This window comes from Lasioglossum baleicum, chromosome 13 (genome assembly GCF_051020765.1).
Source record: "Lasioglossum baleicum chromosome 13, iyLasBale1, whole genome shotgun sequence".
Classification (NCBI taxonomy): domain Eukaryota; kingdom Metazoa; phylum Arthropoda; class Insecta; order Hymenoptera; family Halictidae; genus Lasioglossum; species Lasioglossum baleicum.
Genome location: NC_134941.1, coordinates 6,644,174 through 6,667,147, shown reverse-complemented (window position 1 = coordinate 6,667,147; position 22,974 = coordinate 6,644,174). Strand labels below are relative to the sequence as shown.

The window sequence follows — 22,974 nt, the reverse complement described above, 5'->3', positions numbered from 1 at the left end:
CCAGAGTCACCAGATGAGGGGAATCGACTCGAATTGAGGGGAAAAGTTACCCTCTCTCTGCCAATATCGGATTAGTCACGTGACAGAACGCGTCACGTGGCCGGGCCGTGGCGGAAAGTGGGGCAATAGCGTCGTAGAAGGGGAACGTAGAGTGGGAACACAAGTCTTAACACTAAACCTACCGAGCCTTAAAAGTAACTGGTAAATGTACTCTTATATAAATGACAAGTTTGATTTTATTTAGAATTTGTACGGCTCCTATTGTAATACGTGCCGTACTAGAACTATCTACACACACACATTTCTTACGAAATAATTTTTATTATTTCAATAATTATGAAATTAAAAATCTGTAAACGGTCATTTTGACCGATGATGGTAGGTTTAGTTTTAATTTGGCGACTCTGAAAGTAGCACAAACGTAAATGAAGAATATGATATATGTACTTCTGTCCTAATTTAACGCTAACTTTCGACAAACAAAATCTTTAGCAATATTGAAGGGACATTCGGAGTAAATAAAGCAAAAGATTAAATTGCATACCAACCTTTGGCTGATACTTCGGCATGTATCGATACAGGACGCCATCCTTCACGATGAAGTGTATCATATCCATGGCTCTTCTCATCTGACAGAACACCGTGTCCCTATTTTCCCTAGCCGACGGGCATTCTGGATGCCTCAAGTAGGTTTTGCTCGACGTTAACAGCATCATGGTACTCCTTTCCAAAACTTGCCGGGACGCGGCCATCTGCGCCCTTCGCCGTTCGTCTTTCAAGTCGTTCTGAAATTAGAAAGCATTGCCTCCGTTTATTTCCACTGTTACATTTAACTTCTGGGATGTGCTGTCTGTGAGCAATCAAGGCAACCGACTCTTTTACCGACAATGTAGGAATGCAATCTGTGGATCATTATACGAAAGAAAAATTTTCATGGTTAATTGCAACCAACAGAAGTCAGATTTCTTTCTTTAATTAAACTATCAGATGATTGCACAAGTTCGTGCCTGATTTAAAAGTAAAATTCAATAGTTCAATTTTAAAGAGTACAGCTTTTTTAATCAATTATATGTATAGTCACCATTCTTTTCTACAATTAGAAAAGAATTCTGCAATTAGCAAAGAATGGTGACTATATGTATAATTATTTTTTTACACTCCGCCGAGCAGTTTAGTTTGCAACATCTATGAAAATCGGGCACGAATTTAATGCACTCATCTAATATTTATCGTTTATTGAACCCTTAATGGACATTCTTAAATGCATTTAATCTTTCTACTTTCTACTAATCTGATATGTTAATGTTTGAATATACTTATACATTTCTAGTATAAACTTTTTAAGGAAAAAATTAGTACACATTCCTTGAATATGAAACGTACTATTCCAAAAGTTTCAAAAAGAACCGATTTATTTTCTAAACGTAAATCGTCAAATCACGTTATTTTTAGCATTCAAAACTGAGTTTCGCTTTTTCGACACTTTGACTGCGACATCAATCATGCATGCTTGACACTATACTATTGAAAAACATGGAAATCAAAGCACACTAAATTTTATCATGGCAAAAATTGGTCGGTGAAACGAAAAACAGGAAAAATGTGAAACGATTTTACGATCATATTGCCTGCGACGTAATAAAATTATTTTTAGGAGAAATAAATTTGTTGCAATTAATGCAGACAATTTTTATCTTGCATAAAGATTTCTATCTTGTATTATTAAATAAGTTGTTCGATTTTTCATGAACATCTGAGAGAACCGGGGATGCTGATGTAGCATTTAACACGAGTGTTTAAATATTTACAGTAACAGAATGAAGAAATGTTTAGCAACTTACTTGGCGATCGCCCGTCAAGTGCGCTAGGTCCACCATTTCTGTGCCGAACTGGCTGAAAGCTTTCACGAATTCGGTGAAGTTCGAGACGTACTCCAACCGATCGAGGATGGTCGCCACTTTGTCTTTCGCACTAAGGAGTTGATTGACCACGACGACATCAGCCACCAGGAGGACTCTCGTCACAGAACCCAGAAGACATCTGGCAGCTCTGATGACCGCGCTCCGGTCGGCTAGGCTGTCGTCCATCATACACTCGCATAATTTTTCGATCGCAGAGCCTGCAACATAATTGTTCCTCCGTTAACACTGGATCTACGAAGCACTAAAAATGCCTAGTCTATATTACTAGGGCATCCCATAAGTAATGTCGTTTTGTCATATTATTTTTCAACGAGGAAGTTTTATGCACTTTTTGAGAATAGCGTGAGATAGTTGAAACATGGGAAAATGTACAAAATGGTTGTCGGTGCTTCGATTAAAAATAAAGATAAATGCATTAACTTTCTCGTTGAAAAATGGATTTGAAAACGACATGACTAAATACTTTATAAAAATAACACGAATTTATTCTTATTGTAAATTTTTGCTATCAAATTGATTTATGCAGCCTTGCCTATAAAAACTGCATACCTAGACTTGGTGTACTTCTTTTCAATTACCGTGAAAATAATTCTTTGTTAGGATATAGTTGGCATTTTTTTGATTCATCAATGAATTCTATCTCAAGTTGTGCTCATATTCAATTCTTGTGGCGATACGATTTTAAAAATTATGTTATCAGTGAAGACATTGATAAAACCGGTTCAGAGAATGTCAAAATGTTTTGTAATAATAACCGGAGATTAATAAATACGAATTTGAAAATACTGTTGTCTAATTTTTAGGTCCATAAATTTATGAAAGAAAGAAATGAATGACTGTGCTGCATAATGTTTTATGTTGCATAAAAATCCAACTGATGTGCAATGATGCTGCGAAGATAATTTGGCAACGCTCGAATCTTTAACAAATTAATGAGGCGAGTCTTTTCGCTTAAAATATTAAAAAATTTCTAAGCTGGGGTTAATGCATTGGATCTGGCTGATGGAATGGTGAGTCATCAAGGAAATTGCGACGGAATGAAGATTCGCGGGGTGGCTTATACACAGTTCATCATGGGAACAAAGGCTTTTCGAATTAGAGCAGCATGATTAGGTTCTGTGAACACCTAAATGAACTACAACAAAATGCATGTTGCGACAGGTTGTTAACAAACAGACGAATTGAAAGTTTGTCGTTTAAATGAAAACTTGGAAAAAATTTATTTATACTTATGCACGAGAATTGCTTACTTCTATCGAAATCGCAGAGTTCATAAAAGTACAATGAAAAGTTTAATCACATTTATCGTACATGAGCTTTTAACACGTTCAATGCGGGTCAGTTCTGGAACTGACTTAAGAACAACACAATAAAAAATTTCTAGAAAAATATGTATTTATTTCATAAAAGTGATTTCCACAGAGGTAATATTTATATTTCACAACAAAAAAATAAAAATTTTAAAAACTCTCGTTGCGGCGAGTTTTAGGTCGTCAAAGACGCATTGAAAGTGTTAATGACACAATCACTGCACATAGAATCGAGAAAAAACCCCAATATTTGTTCTCCAGAGTTCGAAGGCAGATGCAGATATTGCATGCACGAATAAACAAATATGCGGCTGCAATAAACCGTAGAAATGCAAACACTAGACGACGTGTTTGTGTGCGTGGATAACATTTCAACGGAATTGAATGCAGCAGAAGTATTTTGTACTTGAATTGTATTTATGTAATTTATTTAATTTAATACTTTCACTAAATTACAGTAAAATTAAACCGTATTACATTCTACGCTAACGTGTAATAAAAATTTAATAATTATCGTGATAAATTTTAGTGCTTCCCTCATTACTTGACTCGGTAAATTAATTTGACGGTTGTACTATTTTTATAATTTTCGTTCAGCTGTTACCATGTTAACGAGGAGTGAGAACGAATTATAAAATCAAATTCTAAAGGCAACACCGACGACTCGGCCTCTTTGACGAGACCGAGATTGCACGTTTTCGATATATTTGTATCAAATGTATGCAAAACTGCGAGTTACATTTACATGCGGTATATATTATATGCAAAATGTCTATGTAAATCTTTGAAACGCAGGCATTACGATCTCCCGCTGGTATGCCGGCGTATAGGAAAGCCTCGTCTCCAATCCCACCATCCCCCGACAATCGAATTTCCTTTCATCTTTCGCGATGAATATTTATCATCTTATGAAATTGCGTTGAACGTGTGACCAGGAATATTCAATATACTTCGTTTTGCACGATTTTTCGAAATTACGATGAATTCCTCGGCGTAGTTGAAAAAGAGAATTCTATTTTTAAAGTCGCGCGTTTGCTGTTCTTCTTTCGATTATTTAAATATGTATAACTCATATTAAATATGTATATTTTGATGAACAATTTACAGACAATTTAACTTAAACAATTATATACAGACGTGTTTACACCTTTGCAAACAAGAGAGAAATTATGATTATAATTTTCTTCTCTTCGTTCACCGCACCAGTAAAAAAATACAAATACAGTGAAATAGTATGACACTTTTTAATGTTCTAAAAAAATCGAATACAATATTCTAAAGTTATTTTATATATTTAGTTTTAGTCTGAAATCGTTGTTAAATATTTTTATTGCATACAATTTTAGAATGACTCCTGTTCAAAATTGAGAACATTTTCCGTTATTATTAGTAAGCTTTCTTTCACTGGAATTGAATTAAATCACGAAAAGTTAAACACGTGAACAAGTTAATTACACACGAATTAATATACACACGAATTATAGTATATAATACATACAAATCCATATCGTTGGCATAGTGTTTCGCAACATAACGCGTTTTCTGTATAATCGTTGAATGCAAATGACAACTGAAGTTCCATGTTATACGGTTCCATTAAATATACGGAATATGCAAAGTGGGTACAGGTGTTCCTCTAGAATAGCGTGTCAAAACAATACCCATAAACACCTTGTGTAGGTGACTATTACTATCGTCGTGTGCTTTGTGATACTCTCTTCATCCATTTACTTCGCGTGTGTATTTTCTTGATCGCCTGTGTATTTTCTTGATCGCCCGTGTGAAAGGTGAAACTTCTTGCCATAACTTCCCTTCACTTTGAGGGATTTTTCAGAACTTAAAACCCATTCACAAACACTTTTATCATTAACAAGCACGTGATATGCTATATTTCTCTTTTATTTTGAAACATTTTATTAGTTTAAAGTGATTAATAAATTTATTGAGGCAATAGAGGAGAAAAACTAAAAGTAAGTTGTATTTCGTGATGTCTGAGCTTTTTTGAAGTAACTTTCTCCTTTACGAAAATGTTCTCCGTGGCTTCGTTCAGGAATTATTAACGAAAAATATGCGGGCCAATCACAGTACGGCTACAGTAGGCACATTCCGGCTCGGCCAATGTCAACACCGCGCTTAGCGGGGCATGTCGTAGCCTCGCTCTGATTGGTCCTTGTTTTTCTTTAATAACTCCTGAACGAAACCACACACAGCATTTTCAAAGGAAAAAGTTACTTCAAATAAACTCGGGAATCACTCCTTTCAAGGAAGTACATTTTTGGGACATCCTGTATACAAGATTTCCTGCGACTCGATTGGTCTGCATTTAATACTACATAAACCTACCACCAGATTTACCCAGATTTATGATTTTATAATTATTGAAATAATAAAAATGATTTTATAAGAATTGATTGTATAAATATCTTTAGTAGAACACGTATTATAATAGGAACCGCACAAAGTCTAAATAAAATCAATCTTGTCATTTTTATAAGGGAAATGTACCCGTTACTTGTAAGGCTCGGTAGGTTTAGTGCTAACCCCTTGCCCTACGATTTATTTTACAGTTTCAGTGATTAGAACTTCCTTTGTAGTTCGTAATTTCCTAAAACAGGACAAAACTTATGTCTATTGTATGTGTACATGTTCTACGATAACTATACATTAACGAAACCAAAATAGAATTTCATTTCGGTTAGAAGGAAATTAATAACATACATATTTATTAGACTCTGTTCAGAACCTTCATCACGAGTCTGACACGATATTGTAAGGCAAGGGGTTAACGTGATTTAACTAACGACCAATTAATGTTTCATTCATTGAACTTGTAATCTTTCCCAGACTGAAATTCCAAGTCTATTCTTTGCATTGCTATCTATTCGAGTTTTATCGCTTCAGTTTTTACCACTCTGTAATAACAAACGTGCCAAAAACAATTAATGGCGTTCATGTCGCCGCAGACTTGCGGAAATTCGGATTTGTTACGGGTGTCTGCAACTTCAGTGATAAATAAAGCCGAGACTCATATCCATACGACACCAGAACGCCATAAATCGTCCGATTTTGATCTCGGTTGGAGGTTCCGTTCCGAAAACCGCGAACGTTCAGCTGCATATTATAACTTCTCGCCTGTCACGCTTTTTACTCCTACACTCTACCATTTCATGCAGATTTACTTATTTGTTTTTTATAGAGTCCGTATTTGCTTCTAGTTTAGCGATTGTGTTCGCAACGATTTTATCCTGGCTCGTTTCGCTAGCATTAGCAAACACTGCATACAAACACAGGAATCCGAAGCAAATATGCACATATATTGTGCAAATATAGTCTGCGTTTATTAAGAAATACTTAAAACAGTTCCACTAAATATTAGATTGGCAACTAAGTTCGCGACCGCCACATTTTCTCAAAAAAAGTCATTTATATATATTTTTTAAGCACACATAACAAATTAATCGCATAATTCAGAGCTTCCCAATGATATACAGAGGTTATAATGATACAATAAAAGAATTGCAAAACAAAAGGCCGCGAATTTAGTTGCCAACCTAATAAGTTCTGTGAAATAAAGATATCTAAAAGAAATTACTATATTTATAATTAGAATTGCGGGATTTATGCATTTATGGCAAAATAAGTAGGCGTAATTTAAACCTTGATTTATCAAAATTATTGAATGAAGAAAGAAATTTATGATTGGCCACTGTTCACTGTAATCGATGCAAATATTTTTTATATTATATTTATAAAAATCTGTAATAATAATTTATATCGACGGAAGATTAAAAGCTAGACAATAGTATTTCATGAATTTAGTATTAATGAATTTGAGTATTCAGCATTATGAATTTAGTATTAATAAACTGTTAGGAGGAGATATAAATATGTAGCACTTGAATTTCTGGCAATTAATGCAAACAATTTTAATATTGCGTAAGAGTCCGCAGTTTAATTATAAATATATGTTGTTTGGAATTTCCACTTTCGCATGTTCTGGGATAATTTAATGGATCCCTGACTTATTGCAGTTGTGCAATCGTCGGCGAGCAAAATGAAGTTTGAACTTCGATTCCGTACTTATTACGAACTCCTCCCCGATCGTACAAGTTTAAAAGTTCATATGTCGCCTGTCCGTAAATTCTCGCGCTTGTCAATACCGAAAAATAAAGTTCCGAGACGTCTCACACTCTCCCGCAGTAAGAGAAGTAAAAAGTACGACGAAACTTTTAGGGGTGTCTCAGATTTCCATATAACGGAGATCTCCAGCGCTTCTTCTCGTCATTCATGTCACTCGCCAGGTTTCAAAGTAACACTTCTATTGTGCATATTTATGAGGACGCATATGCCGGGAAAAGAATATAAATGGTAAACCGAGTCTCTACGAAAATGTAAAAATACTTATTTTTTAAAGTCCCACTATTTACAAAAGGTAAGTAGATTGAGAATTTCAAAGTTTATTTAAGTCATGAACAAAATTGGAAAAACACCAAATTTTACGAATTTTAATTAGTCTCAGGGTAATCTTACTTTAATGAAACGATTAATGGGAAAGATTACATTTTTATCTATTTCAATTTATCCGTGGGAAATAGAAATGTGCATGTGCAACCATTTTCTTGTTTTTATCTCTTGATAAAAGTTAAAATACGATTTATGCTGAATATCGATGCGGTTAAATTGTTGTTATAATATTTATACAAACATGTAATAAATAGATCAGTAATTATATTGCTTTAGTACATACATTGATACATTAAAAAATTAATACAAACAACAGTCAAGCATGTATTGCTTCTTTTTATTTCGAATTTTTTACTATTTGTAAACGACTAGTAAATTATTATTTTTCAATTTAACGAAATTCATTGCAGACTTATTGCATGTTATCACCAAACTGCAGATTTATGCATTTATGGTAAACAAGTGGTAGTAAAATTGAGGACAATAAAAAAAGTGTAAAGAATTTAACAATATGAATATATTATTTTCTTAGAGTTTCTAGATTGATTAAAACAAGTGCCCATCTCAAAACTGTGTAGGCCACAAATTCGATAAATTGCTCACGAAGCATTCTGTCCATTTACATCGTTAAGAAAATTATGCACAGTTCGACAATTTTCGAGTGATGCGATAAGTATTTCGAGAAGCATAGTTTCAGAAATCAGTGTAAAATGCACCCCAAAGCAAAAACGAGAAGCTCGACAGAAATGTCGCGCCAAAACGTGTGCAAGCACTTTCACAAAGAGATAAGATTCGTATCTGAGATTGAACAGGATTCAATGAGTTATCGATTAATGGCCGAATGAAACCCTAGACCCTGTGGATTAATAACGTCGAGAAAGTTTAATGAAGCGTTAACAGATAGCGTTTTTGTATTCATCTATTCGCCGCCAGCAAACGAGGTAGAAGAGAAGATACAGTGCTGGGGGATTCGACTAAATCATCCTGTTCTTCGTACACCCTGTCTTTCCGTTCCACGTGATCGTGTAATAAGTTCCCTATATTCCGTAATACACAATTCATCGAACTTCCAGCTGCACTAGTATTGACATAATTACGTGCTCCCACGATACCGTACGAAAGTGCCATTTTAGCGGATTCCGTTGTGCAAAATACGAGAAATATGCTATTCCTACAATTTTAAATGTTTATCGACAATATCTTTGTAATTCTGAGTTTCAATAAAGACGTAATAATTACAATTCAAAAATTTAAAGTTAATAAAATTATATTAAGAGTTTCATATTTCACATTATTTTAATACCCACTGTAATATTGAATCTTCTAGTTAAATATCGTATGATACAGGTATATACATAAGTTAATATTAATAATAAAATTATGATAACAAAAATGAATAGAAAATTTCCAACTTATGTAACTCCTGTAGTTTGAAATGAACACAGACAATTTTTATTTGCATAAAAGTGCGCAATTTTTTTTTTATTAAATTATTTAACCCACGTAATTGAACACCTTGTATTTTTGTGACGATTCATGCGTTGTGGTTTCCTTTATTGTAGTTGTGTTTCACGTTGGTGCAAGAAATTTAAATTTTCGATTTTTTATAACTTTCGCGTTGTAAACTACGATGCTAACCTAGAATGGACGTCTGCGTAACGTAATCAGTTCAGTCGCCTTGATAGCGAAACCTTATGATGCCTTATGCAGATCGAGTATCAAATACGCCATGCAATCCCCTTGACCCAATTCAACAATCGTAGATGTGTATTGCTTTGTCTTGATTCAAAATGCATTCCTTAAAACCCATTCTACTAATGCACTCGCTAAGTAAACAGACCTTCCGCTAATTCCCTCTGCCGACGAATGTTTCAACGTGAAATCGCGTAGACAGAAACATTCCAATATTTTTTTTCTCAGCGATGTGTCCACCGACTTGGTTTTTTCAACTGCCGTTTTATGTCTACATCGTAAAACTTAAAAACACAGCTTCGGATTAGTGGAATTTGTGAAAAATACACAAGGTCTTCGTGAACAAGAAAATGGCATCTGAAATCGAGGAATATGTCAGCTGTGTTAAATTAGATTATGAAATGTTCTAAGGAAATTAAAAATTTTCTAAATCTATTATGAATAACAATATTAATATATTAAATAGCAATTAAATATCAATATATTAAATATCAATATTTTAATACCAATTAAATATCAATATTTTAATATCAAATAAATATAAATATTTTAATATCAATTAAATATCAATATATTTAATATCAATTAAATATCAATATATTTAATATCAATTAAACATTAATGTATTAAATATCGTAATTCTTCTAATTGTAAAGCTCCATCCATGAGGAATGTTTCCACAAATTAATTTCTTTGGGTACGTACTATTTAGAAAATACCTAAAAATATGGATAGATGAATTTTTGCTATTTTTATAAATTAATGTAATATAGGCAGTTTTAAAGCTCCGTAAACCTAGTGTTAATATGCATTTTCAGCGGATCGGTTATTCAAATAGCAAAACATATTTGAACGCTGGTAAATTAGCATGAAGATCCCCCCTTAAAAATCTAACGAACTTCTTCTGCCTTCCAAAATAATGGAACTATTATAGTGGTTACCACAATTTCATTAGCATGCTTATGAGAAACCATGGCGGAATCTTCGAGCCCGATTGGTCTATTGGAAGTCTGCATAATCGTCTACAGCTATACTAGGTGTTCGAAAAATATTGTACTTCCTTGAAAAGCACGATGCCTAAAGTCATTTGAAGCAACTTTTTCAACACCACGCTTAATAGGGCGTGTCGAAGCCGCGCTGTGATTGGTGCGTGTTTTTCTTTAATAACTCCTACACAGAGTTGGGCAAAAATTTTATCCAAATAAAAATTTCGAACAAAGTGGGTTTAAAACCCACTTGGAAAAAACTCACTTTGTTCGAAAATTTTATTTAAATAAAAATTTTTGCCCAACTCTGCTCCTAAACAAAGCCGCGGGAAACATATTCGCAAAGGAAAAAGTTGCTTCAAATGATCTCCAGAATCAATCATTCAAGGAAGTATGTATATTTTTAGGACACCCCGTATATTTCAACCAAAGGAGAACGTGTGCTAGAGGAGCAGATTCGTGATTATCTTACAGCGAAGTATTTCCTCGATATCCGCGTTTGTATTTGGAGGCGCTGCGTCGTCGATCGCAATTCGCAAGATTAAACGAGAAGTACGGAGATATCACCGGAACAGTATCCTTCGCCGAGCAATCTCCATGAATGGAAGCCAAAGAGCTTGAAGACAATCGAAGGCAATCGACACTGGTCTCTACTCTTTAATCTTTAAAAGGATGTTTAATGAACCGTGAATTTCCTTTAGGCGCTACAAGTAGAGCAACACTTTATATTTTCATTCACACTCTCACAAATGAGGTATGTTATATTTATTTATGGATATGTGGCGAGTCGAAAAGACTAGTTCTTGTTCTTACTGTATCAACTATTATGTTTTGTTTTCTATTCATACGATTCTAAAAAATATCATAATTAGATCCTTGTGTGACGTTTCACCCATTTTTGCAGTGCAGTTTAATTCAACATGCTTTATTTTACTTGTAATTTTATACCTTGAGTAAACACATCGAACTGTAACAGAAGAATCGAAGGAATATTAAACATTTTATAGTATTTAGGAACTGAACAAGTTCATTTAAATTTGAGAAATGAGTTCTTCGATGAATATACTTGTCATTTTTATTTTATCGAACTGCGATTAATTTCTTATTAACACGGCCGTTAATCCTAATTTTTAAATCATTTGAGAAATTTTCTTCTTCAAAAGCCAACATCGACGAATAAATCATTCTTTTTCTATCCTTAACGAATAACTAGAAATTTTATAAAAATCACACATGAACTTTGTTGTATATAGATCATTTGTAAAACCAAAATAAAATTTAACATATTGACTGCTGATGGTGATTTCAAACAAATAGTACTTAATATGAATGTTATTTTCTTTCAGAGCAAATAAAATTCTATTTTTTCAATATTTAAGCACTTAAGTAAACATAGGCATACCTATAACAAATAAAAATTGTCTTTGCTCCTCTGTGAAAGTTATTGAGCATGAAGAAGCTCTGATCATTGCATCCCTGAAGGAAATCGTACCGGGAGGGTTTAAAGGATGGAAACTGATAATTCACCTCACTGATCCCCATCGTTGACTAAATATTTCCTGAACGCACAGGATAGCATTGTATGGGGTGAATTTTGTGGTATCGGTAAAGACCAAACAAATCGTTGTTGCTGCAACACAAAGATGCCATTGTGTCGAATATCCCGAGCTTCGCATGTAAATTTGAGTGAACGGGATTACACATATCGCAGCTCCGCAATATAGGCGCATTGCGTATAACCCAGTTCACCGATTGGTAGGTTGGTGCATTGATCCTTTATCCTGACTATGAAAGCGGATAGATCATGCCGAAATACATGGCCCAGCTGCTAAGACAAAACAACAATGAACCTGACATTTTAGATATATTACAACACAATATTACTTTTAGCAAATATGAGTAAATGATCCTCTCTTTTATTTTATTTTAAATTGTAATAAATTTTGACATTGTCAATGAACTTCCTCAAGTTTTGCTTCGTTGTAAAATTTTTACATCCGTTATAAAATCCACGTGTTGCCCAGGTAAATTTATAATAATTATTTTTTTATAATCTTCAAGATCTTCCAGTACTTCTCATCTTTTTTAAAATGTATTAATTTATCGGTAAATTGATTTGTTTTTACTACAAAAATGCTTATAACTAAAAATACATAAAATATAACTGCAAATATACAATTAGGTATAATTACAAAATTATTGTACACCTTTTCCGAAAGTCACTCTATTGCTTTTATACGATAAGAGGAATGAAAGATTCCAAAACACTTCATACGGCAAAATCGGTCCACTAACCTTTCATTTGCGATAAAATTATGCACAAAATTTCGGTTTAACCAGTCGCGATATTTAATGTAGCTTCGCGATTGCCATAATATTTTCTCGTTTATCGAAACAGGAGATCGTTCCCACAACAGCAAGCTGAAACAGTTAAATGCTGCGAGAGAGCGCGCGGGCACAACTTTATACATTCCTCGTTTCAACGGTTTAATTAAAGACATAAAATAAATCGAGCCACTAATCGTTTCGCTCGCGCGGGAGAATTATTATCGGACATAAATTCCCCGGGAAATCCGGCGTGCGACGTTGCGCGAATTGCCATTCGATATAAAACCTGGAATTTTTCGAGCTGACATGCTGCGCGTATATCGGCGGATTCGGAGACCTATTCAATGCCTCAGGAATACCTGACTATCATACCTATATCCCTCGATAGGTAGCGGAACACGTACGAAAGTATTAACAATTTCCATCTGGAATGCCGGGCTCTCTTCCGGTTGTCTGATTAATCCTTTCGGAACGCGCGTCACATATGTTAGGACATGAAATCCACTGCCAATCGAGTTCACGACAGGTTTGCGATACTAAAACTGTACCAGCTCGCACAGATTCGAGCCCAATGCGAATCTGGTGCAGTATTCAGAGTGTCCTGACTTGAGTCCTGACTAAACACGTCTTATACAGGATGTCCCAAAATGTTGTATTTACTTGAAAGGGGCGATTCCTCAGGGCAATTGTACAGTAAATCCTCTATAAACGCAAAAAGGCAAAAACGATAAACGCAAAAGAAATACCCCCGGCACTGTAGTAATCTGATCTCAGCTCGGGTATATTGGTGTGAACCACTACTAATGCGACGCGGAGACTCGCAGTCGTCGGCACAGTTCAAAGGACCGTGCTTCCTCACAATGTAAAACCAACTTAAGTTTTCTTTTTTATTATTACTTATTTTTTTATGAAACTTTCACCAATATATTTGTGGAAATTTTCTGATTAAAATAAGACCAAACACGATATAATTTCAACTGTATTTAGTGGTTTAATTGACGATGAACGTTTTGGGCACAAGAAAGAGGACAGCGTATGGGAAAGAAAGAGGACAGCGTATGGGAAAGAAAGAGGCGCGGTCTCTCTCTTTACACGCGCTGTCCTTCTCTACGTTCAGCTCGGCCTTTGAAGCTCAAAAAAATAGTGTCCGTTGACGAAGAATGCAAACGAACTTCCCCGAGACTTGTGTGTTTATAGAGAATTTACTGTAGCAACTCTTTCCTTAGCGAAAATGTTCTCCGTGGCCTCGTTTTCGAGTTATTAACGATAAAGACGGGCCAATCACAGCGAGGTTACGACACGCCCCGGTTCACTGTAGCCGCGCTGTGATTGGTCCGTGTTTTTCATTAATAACTCCCTGACAAAGTCGCGGAGAAAAATTTCGCAAAGGAAAAACTTACTCCAAACGATCTCAAGAATGTTCCTTAAAAAATAAATAATAATAATGCAAGTAAAAATTGTTCAGAAAGATTGTGTGTGTTGTACAGACTGAAATTTGTATAAAATATTGTTCCAAGCCTGTACTTGGTACTTCTCTTCTACAAAAAAATCAGTTAAAAATTCAAGTTTTTAAAAAATGCTATAAAACTTGTCTACTGCGTCAATATTATACGAGCAAGACATACGAAGTTCGAGAATCAAAACAGTGTGAACGACGAAGAAATATTTTTATAAATTATTGAGGATTACTGTAGAAATAAAAATTTGGTTGACCTTTTGGTTCGAATGTTTCCCAAAACAATATACGGCTGTCCTTGTTCCCCGGTGGAAACCGGCCGGGGTTAATAAATGTTTTGCACGTTGACTTGACCCGATCTTAAAAGGTAGTTGGGATAAAAATAGCAGAGTGCCATCTATCGTAAGGGTACACAGACTGTGGAAGAAGTTACTGTTCGCCGGTGATCGATGCAGTTATTAGTGGACGACGACACAGCAACCGTTTTCTTCGAGAGAAAGCCAACATCGCAATTCCCAAATGCACACACTGTCCTCGTCCCGAACATGCTTTCCCATTAATCCCCGACTCAAATTTCCCGATTGCGAGCGAAATGCACAAGTTCCTGTCCAAATATTGGACATCGACGAGTGTTGATTCATTTGTTAATAGCATGTCCGGCTGAATGGATTCGCGGGATTAATCAAAATTGGCAGCAGTTTAGAATCTCCAAACGATTTGCTGAACAAAACGTTCGTGTGCATTGCCCATCTATGCAATGCACAGAGAACACTGAGCTACCTGTCCGAAAATTAGCAATTTCCTATTTTTCATGTAACCTTGAACGTCGTAATTGTTATAGAATTGTAAAATTACTCTTTTTAATTGTAGCACACTTCTTAAATGAACAAGAGGAAGGGTATATGTATTTATTCTTTTATATACTTTCTTGGTAAATTCATCTATTCTTTTTATACATATAATATAAACTATTTTCTATCGTATAGATGTATATATGTAAACCTTAACTATTGGGGTCGATGTGGTCTCATTAAAATTTATGCGAATAATTATTTAATGTGTAACTATTAATCACACATAACTATCTGTAGATCTAGATGAAATTTAACTACCCCACTACGTTTCTCTTTACCAGGGACCAAAAATAACAGTTATTATAAAATTTTCTACGATAAAAATCATTAATAAAAAGTTGATTATTATTTAAATTTAAGATAATGTACACAAAATATAAAGAAAACAATTCGAAGAACAAAATGATTAAAAAATATCGATTTTGATACTTTTTGGATACAAGTAACAGTTATTAGTGTCCAAAAAATTGGATCTTGCAAATTTATTTTGCTTGCTTATTTATTGAGTTGTCTACTCTTTTTCGGATGGAGCAAGCCTGTGAAATTCATTGAGAAGGTTTCGTACAACAAGACGAATCAACAGACCATAAGAACAACACAAAATCTGTTTGTTTGTCACATTAAATTTTGATTGTAGCAGTTAATTTTACGAATAAAAAATTTATGAAATAATTGATTGTCTACCATTTGAAAGTTGTACTATCCAATAATGACTATTACAAATTTCCTTCATCAATAACTGTTACGGGCGATCGAAATAAATTTCTCTCATTGATAACTGTTATAAATATACTGCGGATTTTATGCATTTATGTATGGCAAAAATGAGCAGGTGTAATTTAAGATGGCAAAAATGAGCAGGTGTAATTTAAGATGGCAAAAATGAGCAGGTGTAATTTAAGATGGCAAAAATGAGCAGGTGTAATTTAAGATAGCAAAAATATTGTCAAATTTAAATATACTATTATATTATTTTTAACCTACTAAACATAATAGGGAAAAAAATAAATTTCTATTTCACTCCAGTTTTTTTGTTGCAATTCAGGTAAGAAATTTTTATTTTGCATAAACTTTCAACGATAACATTTATCAACAAGAGAAAAAATTTTCGGTTACTTGTAATCCTTATTTGTAACCAATACGATTTTAGTCGATGAAATACTTGTTATTCTATGACTTTTTTTCTTTTTGGTTATAACAGTTATGGTCCCTGCTATTTGCTATATTGGTAGAGATGAGTATTAAATATAAGAATTTTTAAAGTACATTTTTTTTTAAGGTCCACTAGAAGGATGAAAACCTGATTTTTCTAGTTAAATATGAAATATAGGGTCTTACATTAAGAAGTGTTATTTAAAATGATAAAAAACACTGTTCTTTTACAATTTTACCAAGCACGTTTGGAAGAGTGACAACTCCAATGTCGCGCATGATATTCGTGGCTAATTGAAGACAGAATTTATCGGGACATGTGTTAACAATCCCGTAAAACGCGGTACGACCATTAAAGAGTAGTTTAAAGCCAAATAGCACGGTTTTTCGGTGTCCACCAAGAAGAACAAGGATGGACTCTAAGATAGCTATATTTTCGAACTTGTGCTGACTGTTCATGACTGTATATCGGTTGGCATTTCGCCACTCTCTCTCTATCTCTCGCGACTGTGCTTGCTTTTGCCTTATGTGCTTGCCACTTTCCTAGTCTTTGTCCGCTAAGCACGCCAAGATTACGGAACATTCGAAACCACTTTGTGCACAGACGAAAACCGTCGAGAAACGCCGGTTAAACTGCGCCGATATACTAAATATTTCGTGGTGTCGCCGAGTACAAAGACATTTCCTATGTTCCGTAACTGTTAACACATTGGTGATTGACGATCTGCCACAGAACTCATTTTATTAGGATAGAACTGTAGTCAATAGGGGACTTCCTCAAAGTATTGCATTCATACCGGTTTAAACTGTATTAAATAAACAAAATAATCAGAAGAAACCTGTATATATTCATCATAAATCTTTTTCAAACTTTGACTTACGATTGATCTAATGCTATGTCCACTTTGAAGTAACATCGAGCAATTATTTCTCGTTTTCTTATTTCATTTCTATCGTCACATATTTATCCGCTAAAAGAAGAAGAGGGCAATAAGGGGCGACAAAAAGTTGCTCGATTGTCAGTGTATTCGCAGCTATAGACACTCGCTTCCCTAATTAATGACTAGCTTTCATAAATACCGAGATGAGGGTTATTTATGCAAAATAAAAGCTCTCTCTATCTCCACGGAAACAAATATATATTACATATTTTATTCCCTATCTTAATCATTATAATAATACTTTGAAAATGATAATAATATTTTTACTATTTCAAGTTTCACCTGTACACTTTCGTCACAAATGTATAAGATCCGCAATTATCACGACCTGTTCCAATCGAGTTTACCATTGACATAAGCATTCAGAAAAGAAGCTTGTTCTGAATATCGGTGTTTGCGTGGTCTTAAGCTGGAGAAAACTCACAGGGCAGTTCAACTTTCTCACTTTTGTCGTTTTCACTGTACTCACTATAGCCTCTCGACGTTATCCTCTTAACTATCATCACCTACCTCTTGTCTTTTGACCTCGTACCACATTTACTCGAGCCACACGTTCCTTGCTACTGTTCATTGACTTCCGTTCATACGCAATGAAGTGTGCTATTTTATTTTTGGAAAATATAACGTTTTAAAAATCTTAAAGATTTAGAATTCAGTACACAAATATTTAATTTGGAAGAACTGATTTATTGACATTTTCGTAAAGCTCTAAGTGCTTTTAAATATGCAAAATTGCATTTCTTCTTTGTCTTTCATCTCATGGGTGCTTTTAAAGTCTTTGAGGAAGGTGTTGAATGTTGAAAAGGCTCATACTAATTTGTATTAAATTAATACAAACGATATTGATTATACTGAGAGCATATCTTAATAGAAAAATTAAATATTGTCCACAGCTCCTGCTTAAAATGTTTCGATCATATCATAGGGCCAAGTGAAAATATATTATAGTTAAATCATCTTCATCGAAATGTATTTGATTGACATTCCAGCTATTCAATTCTAACTTAATTCTCCCGAAAATATAAATTTCCAGAAGAAAGTAAGAGAGTTTCTGGTTTACATACTATTAGTTATACTATTTTCCTCTTTGCAATTGCATTGTCACGTTCCAAGCACTGCTATAACATTTTCAAGTGTGTTAAAAAGCAATTTCTGTGCCATAACATTACAGAGTAATGTCAAACTTACACTTCGTCTTGTTTTATCCTGCATAAAACAGAGAAGGTGCTGAAAAGATCTTGCTACGAACTTTTAAAAAAAGGTAATATCCTGTTTCGCCAACAAGTCATGTTCGTAATATTACAACCAACGTTGGTTACACAAGATATCCTAGCATAGGGCTTGGAAATGAAAGCAGAAGCGAGGAATAACGCAGAAATGGAAATATTATACAATACTAAACTCGTGAGGGGAAAATAGTGGTTACGTTGGACGAAACAGTTTTATTACCCGTCACACCTTTCTTCAATTTACACCACTCGGTAATAAAAGAAGTTTATATGTACATGAATAATGTACAATCGCGTTTATTAGTTTTCCATTTGCTTCTGACTAATGAACGAGAAGACAAAAGTGTTAGTTGCCGCTATGCATTTTTCTATTCAGTTTATTTGCTGTAATAGATATTTAAATCAAATAAACACACTGCATGATAGTAGAATATTTTATATATATTACAAAGTTGTATATACAAAGATGTTTCCATTCAGAAACTATTAAATAAATTTCTTCATTCAAGCACGACATATCTAAATAAATTCAGTCTTATAATTTTTATAAAACAACGTAGTTACATTTTGCGCTCGGTGCCAGTGTTTATGAGATAAACCTAACTTGTAAACGTGAAGAAATTGAACAAGAATTTTTTACCAATTCACGTTTTACAAGACGATATTTTTCAGATGAATTGAATATTGAACGATACCATTCCGGGTTAGGAACGAAACAATCGAAGAAAATTGCAGTCTATCGCATTTGCAAGTAGCAGTATTCATTAAAATTTCATGATCCGATTCCCACAAGTGTTGAAGCGCTTATATGAACCGTAAGATTTTCAACGAAATAACAGAATCTTGTGTCATTAAGGAACAACGACAGCACACAGTAAGAAGATATTATTTCGAAGCGATTATACCATCGACCATCCAATTCATAGCGTTTACGCTGCAGGAAATTTAGATGCCTTCAGAGAAAACTCACTTTGCTCATGCACGACGCCGCTCGTAAATACCCATCACGAGTAACGTATAAAGCAGTCACAGTGTAGCCAGTCGGATTTACCGTGAATTTTCGAGTCTGTGTATCGTGAATTTATTGTCCACCACAGATACAATCGTTCTTGCGAACGAAATCGCCGCAATTTCCGGCGAGTCCACGCTCAGAGCTGCCTGCGTTCGCGTTACAGTCCCAATTAACGATTAATCATAGCCTAATTGACGTTGTGGTCTCTATTAAATCTTCATTTTCCGAATGATCGAGCCAATGCGACGTTTGACGCGATTCAATAATATGATACGGGCCGTGTCAAAATAGCTGTTATCGATACTTGAAAATTTAGGATACTGAAACCTCTATGTCCGATCAAGTGTTTTCTCGTTTGTATTCATCCCCTCCCTCTCTCTCTTTTATTTAAGAAAATAATCATTAGACAATTTAGTAAAATAATGATATTTTTTCTACAGGGTTTTCCATTAAGATTACGTTCAGTTATTAACACTAAACCTACCACCACCGGTCAAAATGACCAATTCCAGATCTTTTATTTTACACTTATTGAAATAATAACAATTATTTGATAAGAAATTATTGTATAGATGTCTTTAATGGAGCACGTATTACAATAGGAGCCGCACAAAGTCTGAACCAAATTAATCTTGTCAATTTTTATAAGCACGTTCCTGTTACTTTTGAGGTTCGGTGGGTTTAGTGTTAAAACACGCATGTTTTTAACATGGTTTTTTAAAAAACAATTTTTTTACAATTTTGCTAACCACGTGTCGAAGAGTGAGACTGTAATCATTGTAATCAAGATCGTAATCATTGTAATCAAGATCGTAATCATTGTAATCAAGATCGTCATCATTGTAATCAAGATCGTAATCATTGTAATCAAGATCATAATAATTGTGATCAAGATTGTAATAATTGTGATCAAGATCGTAATAATTGTGATCAAGATTGTAATAATTGTGATCAAGATTGTAATCATTGTAATCAAGATCGTAATAATTGTAATCAAGATTATAATAATTGTGATCAAGATTGTAATCATTGTAATCATTGTGATCATTATAAACAAAATATGAATTCTAGATGATATATTAACATTCTGTAACTCTTTTACTTTCTCGTCTCTTTAATATTGTCATGAACACTGCGACGAAGATTGAGATAATGATCCGAAAATATGTATGAAAAGAGAAATTAATCGATGAAGTGAAGTAAATTTACGAAAAAACTTTGTTTTTGAGTATTTTGGTTTGAGTATTGATCCAGTGCACATGCACCGAAGTAAGAGGAACTATATGTACGCGAGCTGCTAGCTAGAGTAGGGAGGCCACAGAAGTGTCCGAGACTGAGTTGAGTGCAGAAGTACTCGACTACTATTCAAACTCATTTTTTTCCATTGCAAACTTTTTAGAAAAATATTTTGCTGCACTATTTCGACTTTTCTTTATGCGCTGCCATCAGACTGAGGACGTACATGAGAGAAGATATTTTTAAAATCCATCATAACATGAACAGTTATTAAATATTGCTAAACTTAAATTTTATTATACTGATTAAGACGTTTTCAAAATACGTAAAACTCAAAAAATACTGTTGTTCAATTTTGGACATGAACGCGCGACATAAATATTTGTTGAAATATTTACTAATGCATGTGTGTATTTATTAATACATCTGTGTATTTATTACAGCATCATTATTGGTTCTCAAATATTAATACTCAATTGGTTATTAAATTAACAGTGGGTGATTAAATAATTACAACCACTTGCACAAATCGACAATTTTGATAAAATTTTAAATTAAATTCTAGGCACATCGAATACTTATTTCTTTTATGAAATATCCACGTTTAAATGAAACTTTTTATGAAATATCCACGTTTAAATGAAACTTTTTATGAAATATCCATATTTAAACGAAACCTTTTACGAAATATCCATATTTAAACGAAATCTTTTACGAAATATATCCGCGTTTAAAAATTGAAAACATACGCAACATTGTGGTCAACATTATTTATCACATTGAAATAAATTTTTCACACTGTGACATTAATAATTTAATCGCTAACTGTACACAAGTTAATCTACAAATATAAGCTAAAAGTGGTGATTTTATGTGAAAAACATCCTTGTGGAGAGATTAAAATTTTACGTGAGATGGGTACAATAAAATTTGTTTAAATGTAACTTTCGTTTCAGAAGAATTCCAGTTAAATTTCAATGTACGTTGAAATGTTCTTGGAACAAAGCCTCGTGAGTAGGGAAAGGAATATTTTTAGCAGGAGTAAACCGTGAGCTAGATAAAATTGATCGAGGTGGATGCAGCGATTTATTCAGATACATCACACGCTAGGAAATCACAAATTTATCAAACATGATATCATTCACAGAAATAGGATTCGTTACGATAAGAATCGCCTACTTGGACGCAGTATTCTGGATCTGACCTTTGCGAGTGTTAACGATACTGCCCTTTGCAAACGATTACGAGGAAATGGTTGGCACGCCTCGGTAAAGATAGACTTTGTTTCCTTCAAACGTTCTCGTTTCGCTTGTTTATCATTGCACTGTGCATGTTATGCGTTTCTGGCAAAATGTCAATGCATTACTTTCGATCTATTAAGATTATTAAAGAAAGGACAACGTTTCAGCAAAATTATTAAAGGAAGGACACTTATTTATCTCTTTCACTTCATTCTTATGAATTTAGAATTATTATGGTCAAATGTTATTGACATTATCATTATACTTTCTGGGAACACAGATAATTCGAAACAGATAATTAAACATTAAATAAAAAAAGATTGAAGACTTCCCAAAATGTACAATTGGGTTAGTCATGTAATAATAACTTAATAATTATTGACACTGTGTGTGGGGTTGCCTCCAGTTCTGCATTTTTATTACACTATAAATTAAATTTCGAAGGACCAGATTTCCATAAATTTTGCAAAGAACTAAAAATAAGATCTTGAGTAAGGTATCAAGAACTGTATAAATGTAGGTTGGTGAATAATTTCACAAGAGAGTAGACCAGAGGCTATTCGCAGATTACTTTAAAAGGATCGGAGTAAAACATTCACATGGTGAACTACGAAAGATCGATGAAGTTAAAAATAAATTGAAATTAAAGTTTGATTAATCGAAACTAAACTCTGCGGTTCATTTCATGCATTTGTAATTTTTATAAATTTAACAGGAATTGCATTTCCGAATTGTCGAAGTTGTTCCAAATATTTATATTGATATTTATACTAATATTCTCTGAAATTTGTCAAAATCGCAGTCCCGATATAATTAATATCTCTACAAAATTCATTTAATCGTTATCTATCGGCTGTAAAATTTTGTGAAAATTATTTTCTTTCAAATCGTTCGAAAGTACATTTTCATTCGACCTCGAAGAGTGGCACTAATATGAATATTTAACTTAATATCAGGCCATGACTAGTTGCTCGCGTTTCCCACGCTAATTAGTCGGAAATCTCTCCATGATGAAGTGAAAGGGAAACAGAAAAGTTTTTGCGACTCCTTGTTGGTTCGTTTCTCTCTGAGGGAGACACGGCTCGAGGCTCCGCTTAAAGAAATTCTTTCAGGGACCGTCGGATATAGGTCATGGCGTACTTTTTGCATCC

General features: G+C 34.0%; 1 protein-coding gene across 6 annotated transcripts in view; it reads right to left on the bottom strand.

Moving 5' to 3' along the window:
* The window catches only part of Alpha-catr (alpha-catenin related), a 126,350-nt gene that overhangs the window by 36,258 nt on the left and 67,118 nt on the right, over positions 1–22,974 (bottom strand). For all 6 annotated transcript variants that reach the window (XR_013010363.1, XM_076437458.1, XM_076437459.1 and 3 more), the window contains 2 exons: positions 1,842–2,119; positions 549–785 (listed from right to left, as the gene is read on the bottom strand). Coding sequence is in view for 5 of the 6 variants with exons in the window: in XM_076437458.1 (XP_076293573.1) it covers positions 549–785; positions 1,842–2,119 (515 nt within the window). In the remaining variant the exon portion in view is untranslated. The remainder of the gene's footprint in view (positions 1–548; positions 786–1,841; positions 2,120–22,974) is intronic.